The 13,270-nt window shown below is 36.3% G+C and overlaps 1 protein-coding gene across 3 annotated transcripts in view; it reads left to right on the plus strand.

Annotated features, from left to right (window-relative positions):
* The first annotated feature begins 1,850 nt into the window (after positions 1–1,850).
* Positions 1,851–13,270, plus strand: part of LOC128622435 (dynein axonemal assembly factor 5) — a 36,020-nt gene continuing 24,600 nt past the window's right edge. For 2 of the 3 annotated variants that reach the window (XR_008388400.1, XM_053648963.1), the window contains exons 1-6: positions 1,851–2,669; positions 3,629–3,813; positions 6,140–6,264; positions 6,391–6,509; positions 8,975–9,207; positions 11,843–12,073. Coding sequence is in view for 2 of the 3 variants with exons in the window: in XM_053648963.1 (XP_053504938.1) it covers positions 2,129–2,669; positions 3,629–3,813; positions 6,140–6,264; positions 6,391–6,509; positions 8,975–9,207; positions 11,843–12,073 (1,434 nt within the window). In the remaining variant the exon portion in view is untranslated. The remainder of the gene's footprint in view (positions 2,670–3,628; positions 3,814–6,139; positions 6,265–6,390; positions 6,510–8,974; positions 9,208–11,842; positions 12,074–13,270) is intronic. The other variant, XM_053648951.1, reaches the window with a different exon arrangement.

Here is a 13,270-nt window from a genome sequence, read left to right on the forward strand (position 1 = left end):
TCAGTATCTTTGGTTCGTATAGTGAGTAGCCCATTTATATTCCAAGTCTTTCTAAGACCATATCGTGAATTAATTCTTCACGTCGAACAATGATAGTAAAATTGCAATTCATCAGATCATTAGGGGCCCCTCTGGAACGTCAGGGCCCTGGGCACATGTCCACTTTGCCAATGCCATAATCCGTCTAGAGACACAAGTTAATGTAACTGTGATGCAAATTATTACTAACAGTTACATTTATTTATTGTTGTTGCTATTCATGACTAATTGCTGCACTTTCTCTCTTTTCAGTGACAGTTGCTGTATATTGCAAGGCCTGTTCAGTTTTTGTTGAAATAGGTTGAAATTATTGCAGCATATGTGTGAAACACCTTTAGAATGTGGAATGCTCTTCTGATTCATTTGAACAGATTTTATGTAAATAAATTTATACAGAAAATTGCATATTTAGCTGCCATATATGTGATTGTGGAGGTCTTAACTCTGAGAAAGATTACTGGGCTCATATTAATGCATATTAATAATCTGAAGAAAAATGAAGTTATATGTCTTGATAAATCAGAGCTAGATGTGTCAAACACATCTCTCAGTCCGAGTGGATATTTTGAAGGATGAAATAGCTCAAGTTGTAAGGCAGTGATATCCACATCTATCCATATGACAAAAAATATTTGGAGTAGGGGTATCAACTACAGGACAGCAATGATTGTAGTTCATGGACCTGAAGGTGGATTACCTGAATTTGGTCAAACTGAGCAAATTTGTGTTTGGAACAGAGGTTGTTTTTCATTTGGAAAGAGTTCTGTGGGTGGTATAGAAAACACTATGGAGCTTACGAGCTGAGTCAGTCCCCTACACAAGCACTTAGTCTTGTAGAAGTCAGTGAAATAACTGATGACTACCAACTGACTGACTATTTGGTTGGACGTGTGCAGATGGTAACGTTAAAGAGTTTTGTCTGTTGTAGAAAGGTAATAAATATATATTAGAAAACAATATTTATTTTAAAACTAACACGTTATAGTTAAACATCAGTTAGTTTCTATCAGTATGGCTGTGCAGTCTAGAATGAACAAAGTAGTTTTTTTTTAATGATTTTGTTTCCATAAATGGAAAAGCTATTGTCATTAACACTGATGGTGCATATTTTTAGGTCTTATAAAGTTTTTCAGCATGAAAAGTGCTATAGCAGAACATGTTTCCCATGAACGTGTTTTTTAGTGCTGCCACAGGTATTTTCTATGTTCACTATTTGTTTGTTTGTTTTTCTCCTTATCCATCTCATACAAACGGATTATAGGACCATGATGGACCATGATGACATCAGCCGTACTTAGAATAATTTTAGGTGAGAACAGCAGCCAGAGAGTGGTTTTTCTGTCTGGCTTGCCTGAAACCGTGACAGAACTGGATGTGAGAAGAAGTCAATGCAAACTACCAGACCCCTTTTGACTGCAGTTCATGGATGCCCTTTTTGATAACCAGTTTATGAACATGACTTCCATGGATGAAATAAAGGACAAAGCCACAATCAAAGTAATAAACATGACCCTCAGACCTTTGAATGCTTCTGCTTCTGGCTTTATATACAGGAAGGCATATGTATAAGGAAATGTAGGGGTGGAAATAAGAACAATTAATAAAAGGGGGAAAAAAAGAATGTGACAATGACTAGATTGCAAAATGGGCATACAAGACTAAATCAAATGTTTATTACAAAATAGGGAAACATGAAACAGGTGAGTGTGAAAAGTGTGGACACCCAGAAACAGTAACATGTATTGCTAGAGTGTACAGCATACAGTCGAGAAAGATTGCAATAATTACAAGCACTAAAAGAATGGGGAGTAAGCAATTATTCACTCAAGGACATATTAGGAGATGAAACAGATTATATAATTCGTAGGGAATTGTTTAGAGTTATGAATGATACAGGATTAGTAAATAGGATTGAATAGTTGTTGAGTTTTTATTTTATTTATTTCCTTCTCGACCAAATTGTACTCCAGTCCAGTAGGTGGCAGAAATGCACCTTCTAGGTTGTTTGCCAACCGCTATAGAAATAGCAGAAGAAGAAGATAACGCCTGTTTGTCGTAACCATAGCTACGAGCGACTACCACACAACACATGCGTCTAATAATGGCGGTAGAAGAAAAACGTGCTGCAGCGGAAATTATAAGATCTTTGGCCCCACACTTAAACTGTTTAAATGGATGTGAGAAAAGAACAAGAAAAGGAGCATTGGATGATATTAAAAAAGAAACTATCGAGAAAGGTTTGTCAAGTACCGTGTTACAAGAGGTTTTTGCGTGTCTACTGAAGTCGCTTCTGAGATGCCTATCAGATCCTAGTGAAAGATGCCGAGAAGTTTCTATTCAGATAATTGGAGACTTCATAAGATGCGTTTCAAACCCAGAGTCGTCGCTGCCTTATATCATGCCTTCCTTGGCTCAGCGAATCGGTGGAAAAGAGACCGTAGAACCAGCAGAAGAGTTGCGGCTGTCCATGATGGAGGTTCTGTCGCTTATTGTGGAGGTCTGTGGGAGGCACCTTGCTCCCTACCTGGACGATATGATCAAAATCCTGCAAAAAACTATAACTGACCCTTTCCCCGACGTTATAAAGGAGAGCTGTAAATGTACAGTACACTTTGCCCGGATTGTACCTGGTGAGTTTTTGGCATATCCACGTATCTAGCCTTCAGCATTAAAATAAATGAATATTAATGCTGTTTATTGGAAACAGAAAGCTAAGGAATAATCCTAACAAAGAAATCAAAATAAGCTCTTACGATGATTCATGATCAGTGTTGGGTAAATTACTCAAAAGAAGTAATCCACTACAGATTACTAATTATTAGTTTAAAATTGCAATTTGATTAAATTACTGATTACTGCATGTAAAAAAAAAAAAAAAAAAAAAAAAAAAAAAAAGAATTACTTTACTTTCACGTTACTTTAAAAACCCATCAAACCTACAAAAATACACTCCAAAGTGAAACTCATAGTTTTTTCAGTAATTTTAGCACTCCGAGCCAGGCTCTGAATATTATGTCAGTTTAAGTGAGTGGGAGTTTTTGGGATATTTAATCGTCATTCTTAGGAAAACTTTAAGTCCAATCAGTTAGAAAAGATATAGCAACATGAGTCAAAACTGAAGGTCTGACCCGAGTTTGGTGGTTGTAGCTTTAAAGCTCTATGGCATTTATGTTTACATTTATTAATTTAGCAGAGGACTATTTAAAGTCAGAAATTTTAGTCTCTGAAGAAAAAGAAAAGAGAAGAATAATAAGTTTAAATAGCGTTTCAGTATTTTGGCTTTCTCAAGCCAACATAATTACTTATTTCTTGGTCCCTTTTTGTAAATTTCCTGTTTTATATACATAATTATAGATACATACATAATTTAGATACATAATTCAAAGTATTAGAATGTAGATATTAGTCTTGGTATTGGATCAAAAAGATAACAGGTTGCATCACCCTATCCCCAGTGCTTTTTAGACATGGTTCTTTTTCTTCCTTTCCCTTTCTGTTAAGCTGCCTAAAACTTGTTTTGTATTGTTGTTTCTAAGATTTTCTCTTTATTGACTTAATCTTTTGTTATTTGTTGTTTGAAAATTGACAGACCACTTCCACATGCAAGCAGAGTGCCTGGTTAAGCCCTTGATGCAGACTATCTCACACCGGCATTCACGGGTGCGAATTGCTGTCATAGAGGCCACTGGGGCTGTTGTCCTCTATGGCACAGCAAAGACTATGGACGATGTGCTTGCTCACATGGCACAAAGGCTGTTTGATAACTCACCCCAGGCAAGATTATTTTTCTAGATTAGATTCTCATATTTAATAATGTTGTGTTTTCCCTAATTTAACACACCTGATCTATCTCAGCTAATTATCATGCCATTCATGAACTGCAGACCTGCCAACTTTTCCACATTTTGTGGTGGAGCTCTACATTTTAATATTAAAGTAAGGTAGTATGAGCAAAAATGCATCAGAAGTACAGTGTTCTTTTTTTCCCTGCATAAAAAAATACAGATGTGCACCAGCATATTAATCTGGAATGATTTTTAATTACGTATATATGTTTCGAACTGGAAGGGGAAGCCCCACTTCCATCATAAATGAATAATCTTTTGATCAGTGCTCTTGTGTCAACTTGATTTTCCAGCTTAAAAGATGCTTTCTGTCAAGTTAACTGGAGAATGTTTGAGTTAATTAATGTGTAATACAAGCCCAATTACAAAAAAGTTGGGAAAGTATGGAAAATGCAAAAAAACAGTCATTTGAGTATTCAATTCACCCTGTACTATATTTAAAACACATTATTAAGACATTATTTAATGTTTTACTTTGTGAATGTAATTTATTTTTTAAATATACACTCATTTAAAATATGATAACTGCAACAAACTCCAAAAAAGTTGGGACAGCTGACTGTTTACCACTGTGTAAAATCACCTTTTATTTTAATAGTGTATTTTCTTGCTCTAGAGTGGACAGAAAACAAAGTACAACTGAATATATTTTTAATACACATTTTGTCCTTTTGTGTGTTTATTGTGAAATAGAAGTGCAAATCTCGAATCTGTGAGGAAAAAAAAAAAGTGTTTTTAGTTGGCACAAAAACGCCGTCATAGTTTTATATTGAACATTCACAGATTCAAGATTCGCTCTTTTGAGTCCAAAATGTCAGTGTCTGTGTCAAGTTGATTACAAATTTACCAAGTGCATGAAAGTCCAAGTTCGTTCATATTGACTCGAGTCCAGGATCGAGTACCCAAACTATACTGATAACAGCTTGGATGGTCTTTTTCCTCTTTTGCCTGGAGAACATGATGGCTGTTTTGTCTAAAAACTATTTCAAAAGTTGTCTCGTCGAACCACAAAAGCACAAAACCATTTCAGATGAGACCAAGCCTAGAGAAGTCGGCGGCCCTTCTGGACAGAGTTGATGTATGGCTTCTGCTTTGCATAGTAAGCCTTAACTTGCATCTGTGGATGCAGCGGCGAGTGGTGTTGACTCACAAAGGTTTAACAAAGTATTCCCGAGCCCATATCAGGATATTCATTACAGAGTCTTGACGGTTTTTAAGACAGTGATGTCTGATGGATCAGAGATCACGCGTATTCAGAAGTGGTTTTTGGCCTTGCCCTTTACGCACCAAGATTTGACCGGATTCTTTGAATCTTTTAATTATGTTGTGCACTGTAGAAGGTGAAATGCTCAAAATCCTGCCAATTTTTCTTTGGGGAATGTTGTTCTCAAAGTGTTGGATTATTCACTGATGCATCTGTTGGCAGCTTGGCGAGCCTCGACCCATCTTTCTCTTGAAGGAGTAGGCCTTTTTTGGAGGCTCCTTATATACTATGATTAGACGATTGCCTCACCTGTTTCACATCACCTTCTTATTTCAAGTTGTCACATTGCTATTTAGTCCTAAATTGCCCCTGTCCCAACTTTTTTGGAACATGTTGCATGCATCAATTTCAAAACAAATGTTTATCTTCAAATAACTATGCAGTTAATTAGGTAAAACTTAACTTGTCTTTATATGTTTTGTTTGTTTGTTTAAATACAAGTCAAAGTACATTTACAAATCACTCCTCTTTGTTTTTATTAGCATGTTCCATACTGTCCCAACTTTTTCGTAATTAGGGTTTACAAATATATCAAAGTATGTTTGACTTAAATGACATTAGCCAAGTAAATGGTTGTCATCAATTAACTATATTTATTATGGATGCCACTGAAAATGTTTAGCCAGAAATGGTCAAAAACCCAACATTTGGTTTTTGGCCAAAAATAAATAAAAGCTTTTTAATTGTAATGATCATTAGACAGTGAATGAAACACAGTTTATTTAATTTGTTCTGCAAGTAAGAGGTTGATATGTAAAAGGATTATATTAAAAAAAAACCTTAATGTGTTATGTTTTTCTACAATTTTATAATTTTACTTCGGACAGATCTTTATCATTTTGTAGTTTATAGTAGCTCTTTGTCATAGGATGTTGTGCTTTGCATCATGGAAATAGGGTCACATTTCTCAGTCACTCAGGGTAATAGTGAGATGTTGAAATAACCTCTTAATAGTCTGCATCTTGCTATTCTTTGCCATGGCTCTTTCTAGGTGAGGAAGGCTGTGACTTTGGTTTCTGGTGACTGGCTTCTCAACCTCAAGGACAGATACTCATACTTTCACAAGCTTATTCCACTGTTGCTGAGCAGCCTCACTGATGAAGATCTAGAGATAAGGTATCACTAAGCAATTACATTATTATGCCATTCCTGATCATAATTATATATAACCTTTTTAAGTTTGGTGTTGCAAGTTTGGTAAAAACATAAAACAGCTAAGTGGATATTATTTTCTTTGTTCAGGGCTTTGGCATGTGAGCTTTGGAGACAAGTTGGTAATCAGTGGGAGAAAGAAAATGAAGATGATCTGAAGGACAAAATGGACTTCTTACTTTCCCCAACTTTGCAGTACCCTCCTGGAGGTGAGTTTAACAAATTTTGTCATTTGCTGTTATCCTTGGCTCTTTTGTGACTTCCTGGATGAGTAGCTGGAAGGTTGGCCACTTTTGAAGTCTAGTCTGTCTACCCGCGTTAGTTCCTGTGACGTCGTTCCTGTTTTCGATTAGTTTGCCAGGAGCTTCTTGCTTGTGTCAGCGTTTAAACTATACTGTTCCTTTCTTTTTCATCAATAATTTTGCGCTATAATTTTCAGTTGTTGTAGTTTCACTTTCCCTTCTGCCGTATTTTAATTTTCTCATAGAACGCTTTTGTTTTTTTTTTGTTTTTACTAAAGACAGCAAGCGGAGTACATCCACGTTGGATTCGTCTAAAGGAGAAGATGTAGCACTCATTTATAATGATAATCTAGGCATCACACAAAAACCTAGTCATAAATGCAACACTTTTGAAGTTCTTTATACTAACATAACATACGGAGCCACAAAAAATAAGTCTACTGAGTCGATTCCGCTAATTATTATTTACAGATCCCCAGGGTCATATTCTGAATTCCTCTGTGAATTTGCAGATTTCATCTTGAACCTGGCTGTTGCTTTAGAATAAGCATTAATTGTTGTAGGCTTTTATATTCATTTTGATAACCCAAAAGACCCTCTGAGAACAGTAGTTGTGTCCATTCTAGATTCAGTAGGGGTCAATCAAAATGTAATAGTACCCACTCATAATGTTGGTCACACTCTTGATCTTATACTAACATATGGATTAAATATAAAAGATATAGTCTGAAGCTACCTCAGATCATTATCTCATCTCGTTTAAAATGTGTCTTAACCATAATATATTCACCTTGCCACGCTACTGCATCAGACGTGTATTTTTATTAATAAAATGTGTGGTTTTAGCAATAACCCCGCCCCTCCCCCTCCCATAGTTATCAAATATTGTATAATATTGTTATAAATTGTATCAGCGTCTGACCCCAAAGAACCTGACCAGGTGACCGAATGCTTCGAGTCAACATTCTGCTATATGCTAGATAGCATAGCTCCACTTAAAAGAAAAATAATTTGCGAGAAAAAGCTAGCACCCTAGTATAATGATCAGGCGCACACCATAAAACAGACCCCTTGAAAATTAGAATGTAAATGGCATCAAACCAAATTGGTAGTATTTCAAACAACATGGAAGGAGAGCCTCCTGAGCTATAGAAAATCTCTTAGTGCTGCTAGATCAATCTATCTCTCAACCCTAAGTGAAGATGATAAAAATAATACTAGATACTTATTCAATACTGTAGCAAAATTAACTAGGACTAAGACCATAACAGAAATATGCACACAGTCATCATATAGCAGCAATGATTTCATGAATTTTTTTCATTGGAAAAATTTTAAATATTAGACAAAATATTATTAGACAAAATAATATTAATTTAAAACCAGTTTTAAGTCTCTAGATAATAGTATAACTATCAGAACAACGATTCGAATGTTTTACTCCCCTTTGAGAGACCAAACAAATGTAGCTAATTCCTCATCAAAATCATTAACTTGTACAGTATACTAGATCCCTTACCTACTGTACAGTGCCCTCCATTAAAATTGGTACCCTTGGTAAATATGAGCAAAGAAGGCTGTGGAAAAGTGTCTTTATTGTTTAATCTTTATTGTTAATCTTTTGCTGCTCTCATGGATATCACACAATTGCAAACAAAACAGGTTTATCAAAACAAATCTTTGTTAAATATATGTGTGCCACAATTATTGGCATGCTTTTAGTCAATACTATGTGCTACCTCCCTTTGTCAAGATAACAGCTCTGAGTCTTTTCCTTAATGCCTGATGAGGTTGGCAAGGGATCTGAGACCATTCCTCCATTAGGATCTCTCCAGATCCTTCAAAATTCAAGCTACATGCTGGTGGACTCTCCTCTTCAGTTCACCCAACAGGTTTTCTATGCGTTGTTAATCTGCCAATACTCCTTGGTTAAATCCATTGTTGAATAAAATCGAGCAATTAGAATGAGCACTTTTCAGTGTGCACTGTTCACATATTACACAAATAAAAATCAAAAGCTGCTCACAGCATGCTATGCTCAAGGTTAAGTTCAATCTGAGCATGTTGTTTGTGTCAGCTCCATCTTTCTCTGACTCACAGCATTCTTTCCGAAAAGGCAGCGCAAAGCAGACATGGATAAACCTGCCATGTTTACGCTCATGTAAGATTTATCATGCATTACCGCTGGTTCAACCTGCCTCCTCAACAGCCAATGGTCGACTATGCCCCTGCTGCCACACCCACTTGTTAGTTTGTCATCAGATATGCTGAGAATTAACTATTATAATGGAAAGTGAATGCTTTGTGTGTGTTTGAGTGTTCCCAATCTAGGAAGTACAAGAGATAGGCAGGGCAGACCACGCATCACTTAAAACTGTCCCTTTTCTGGTCACTGGTTTACTTTGCACACTTCTCCTCTTTTCTCCTCTCAGTGGAGCGTCCAGGGCTGGGCTGCAGGGAGCTGGTGGTGAGGAACTTGTCTAAGCTAATGCCAGCCTTGTGTCGTGATGCTTGTGACTGGCTTGGTCAGACACGTGTGAAGACAGTGCAGCTACTGCATGTTCTCCTGCTGCATGCCGAAGACCACTGCACGCAACACCTCCAACAACTGCTCACAACTCTCTACCATGCCTGCACTGACTCTGAACAAGATGTTAGAACAAACGTAAGCTACTCTTTTTTAATCCTTGTCCTTGTATTGATAATGTGGGTACTTATTTTTTAAATTCAGGATAAATAAAGCATTCTTATTTTTACTCTATGTACTGTAAATCCTCAGTGCAATGTTTATTATTTATGGAATGGTTTGCCCAAACCACAGGTATAGTTTGCCCAAACCACAGGCCGAAGATGGGTGTACTCAGAAAAGGGGCTGCTTTACCATGTCGTTTCTGTCTGTTGTGAATCAAAAATAAATCACTGTTTTAAAATTAAAATGAGCCTAAAATGATAGGAGGTTTTAGAGCAGCAAAAAATTGTTGCAGCAAAATGTGTCGTCAAACTCTGGTGTGTTCTTTTGACACAAAACTTGATGCACTTGCAAATTATGCTGAATTTTAAAACTGTTTAAAAATCTCCAAGGATTCAGGAAGACTGATAAAGCCATCTGGATTTTAGTCTAATAGTAATTTTATAGTGCATGTATAAGCTGATATCTCACTTTTTCACATCTGCACATGTGCAAACATAGAGAGGGAAAATCATGTCTTTATATTAGATCCAAATAGTACCTTAACAAAGGTTATTATTGTTTGCAATTTGAAACAATAGGATTTGCCAAATAAATAAAAGATGACTCAAGAGTAAGGGTGTCATCATATACTCTGGTCATGGTTTGATTTGCTTCATGATACTGGCTTCACAATACTGGCATCATGATTTGATTCAGTTTGATTCTCAGGATATTTTGAACAAAATTTGAATGAGGAAAAATTCCATCCATCCATCTTCTACCGCTTACTCCTTCTTCAGGGTCGCGGGGGAACCTGGAGCCTATCCCAGGGAGCATCGGGCACAAGGCGGGGTACACCCTGGACAGGGTTCCAGTCCATCGCAGGGCACATGAGGAAAAATTATTAACTGAAAAGATCGTGTGCACTTATGCTAACTAAATAAATAAATATTGCTATGAGGTTTAATATTGCAAATAAAATTTACAACAGGTTAACCATATCATAAAAATAAATACATTTATAAATTCTCCCAAAAATTTGATTGAATAAACAAAGTCTCTGACCCAGGACAAAATGATCGATTGAAACATAATCAGCTCTGTAGCAGTGCCTAAGGCATCATTTTAACCAGAAATAGCTCCCAAGTCAGCTAAAATGGCTGAGATCTGTATCCTCTTTTTTCTTTCGCATTGTAAATCGCAAAGCTACTGAAGAGCTCTTTTTAATGCTATAACATGGTTGTGTAACCATATACTACAATTATTGTGTAATTATATTGTCAAGTTGTTTTGATCACATGAGCAAAAGTATGGACATATCACAGCTTGCAAACACTTTTTTCCTAATTTTTTTTAGCCAGTTTGGATTATATCTATTCTTGTTTTAGGAATTTTCATCCACTTTTCCTTGCAGAACATTTCTAGTTTTAAGATATTTTCGGCCATCTTGCATGCATAGCATGATTAAAATCTCAGGGAACTGTGAACCATTTCAAGAACTTAAGCTACCATTTCTTGAAGTATTCATGGTAGATTTTGAGGTATGTTTTGGGCCATTTTCCTGTTGTAGAAGCCAGCCCCCATTCAATTGTCAGCTTTGCAGTTTCATGATTGATTGTCATATTTGCTGCCTGAATTTGCTAATATTTACTGGAATCCATTCTTCCATCTACCCATGCAATGTTTTTTGTGCAGCTGGCTGCCACACAAGCCCAAAGCATAATATGCTGTCTCTGTGCTAGGATGAGGATTAAATGCTTAATGGCAAGGTGTTCTTTTCATCAAATGCTGCCTTTTTTTTTTTTTTTTAAACATACCTTTTGTGATTATGATTTAATTTGTACATTATTGGTCCACAGTACTTGCTTCCAAGATGCCTCAGGTTTATTTAAATGTTGTTTCACATATTTCAAACAGTTCACTTTTAGGTTAGAGTTTAGGTAAGGTTTCCTTTTGATGACTCTTCCATGCAGATCATGATTGAGCAAGCAGTACTTTCTGGCCAACATATTGGCAGTTCTTTTTGAAGGTGTTCTTGGTCTTCCAGATCTTGCCTTGACTTCCACAGATCCCTTAACTGACACAACAGTGGACATTGGAAATTTTATATAATGGGATGGATTAAAAATAAATTTAGCATATGTTAAGAAAAAAAACATACAACTTACAAATTTCTACATTTAATAAAGGGCAGACACTTTGTGGTAACTGAAGTAATAGCTTTGCTATGTATAGTGATACTACTAAAATAAATCAGATAATTGAGTTATTTATGTAGGCCCAGATTACTTAAGTGCATGAAAGTTTAGTTTTCAAATTTTTTGCAGATAATTATGTAAAATAATAATAATAATAATAATTAGATCATTTTGTACATAATTTATCTACTGTGTGAGCATCTATGAGTTATATATTCATAGTTGCATCCAAATAGTGTGAGTATTGAATAGATGCACTTGACACTACCAACAGGAGCTGTTTATAAATGTTCAGATTAATGATTTTATTTTTACTTATCTTACTGTTACCTGCTCTCTCTCTCTCTCTCTCTCTCTCTCTCTCTCTCTCTCTCTCTCTGTGTGTGTGCATGTGTTGGTCTCTCTCTCTTTTGCATCTTTCCTCCCCCCAGGGTTTGGAGTCAGCCAGGCTCCTAGGGGTGTTTGTTAGCCCAGAGGTCTTCATCAAGCTATTGCTGGCTCATGTGAAGAGCTCTTCCTCCTGCTCCCGTTCTTCTCCTTGGGCTCCTCTAATGGTGTTGGCAGCAATGCTAAAGGGGAGCAACAGGAAGGTTCTGGGTCCACAACTTCTCCAGGTTGGACATGTACTTGCCCATCCTGATGTTTGCCAGGAGTCTCAGCAGGTAAAACAATGAATAATGATTTTGTTGATCTATTGGTCTAGAGGCAGGGTGTCCGTGGGTCCTTAAAAAGTCTGTAAAGATTTGGATTTTATTTTTGCTTGTTGCTTTTTGAGATGGTAAATCCATGTGACTGTGTTGCACTCAGCGTGTGTGTGGCTCATCGGTGTGTTAGAGCGGCTCGTTTCGCAGTAAATGCCACTCAACACCAACTTCATCTCCGTCTGTGCTGTGAGTTTGAGTCGCTTTTAATGTGCATTTAGACACGATACGTGCCAGGTTCACTTACGATGGTGCAATCTCAAACATTTTTGTGGGTAGCAGTTTACAGCATTTCACCTGATTGGTAATGAGAAGTGAATTTTTAAAAACTGTTGCAGGAGGACTTCCTGTGGTTTTCCGCCAAATTAAAAGCCACCAGTTCTAACACCAGTTCTAACAAAGTGAATTAAGACAGAAAAATATTACTATTGTTATATTACTATTTGTACCTCAAATAAAAATGTATTATTATTATTATTATTATTATTATTATTATTATTATTAAGTATTTTTCAGTGCAATAGTAATATTACAAAATAGCAAAGATTTATTAATATATATCTTTTCTTCTTTACAAAAATTTCTGTACATTTATAACATTACTTGTTACTTTACCCTTGCATTAAATTACAAAAAAAACTCGTAAACATTGCTGCGAGAGGTTTCTAATACATGTGCTGAGGGAGTGATTGTAAATTTGACATCTTTTTCTGTTCTGACTGCCATAATCCATCTCTCTATATATTTTTTACTACCTTGGAAAATCATGGGAAGGAAATACTGCATTTATTTTTCTTTCACTGTTTGAGCAAATGGTAACTCAAAAAGGATATTTGCTACAGTCGCCCATATATCGCTATAGAAGTTTAACCTGCTATAGTTTATTAAACCCGGAAATGGATGTAAATGCATGAACACAATCCATTATAGCTGATGTATCATGTAGCCTGATTGAAGTGACATGCAGACCTAAAAAATTATTTGGATATATCTTGAATATGGTATTAAAAATTATTACATTTGAAGTGCTGATACCTGCAGATACCCTGAGAGGAGTGTGCAGGACTGTTTTTTAATTACATGTAGACAAGCTTGAACAGACCAGTAAGTACACTCCAAACCTAACTCGCGTGTCCCCATGTCCTTTGATGTAGTTTT

Source organism: Ictalurus furcatus, chromosome 2, assembly GCF_023375685.1.
Source record: "Ictalurus furcatus strain D&B chromosome 2, Billie_1.0, whole genome shotgun sequence".
NCBI lineage: Eukaryota > Metazoa > Chordata > Actinopteri > Siluriformes > Ictaluridae > Ictalurus > Ictalurus furcatus.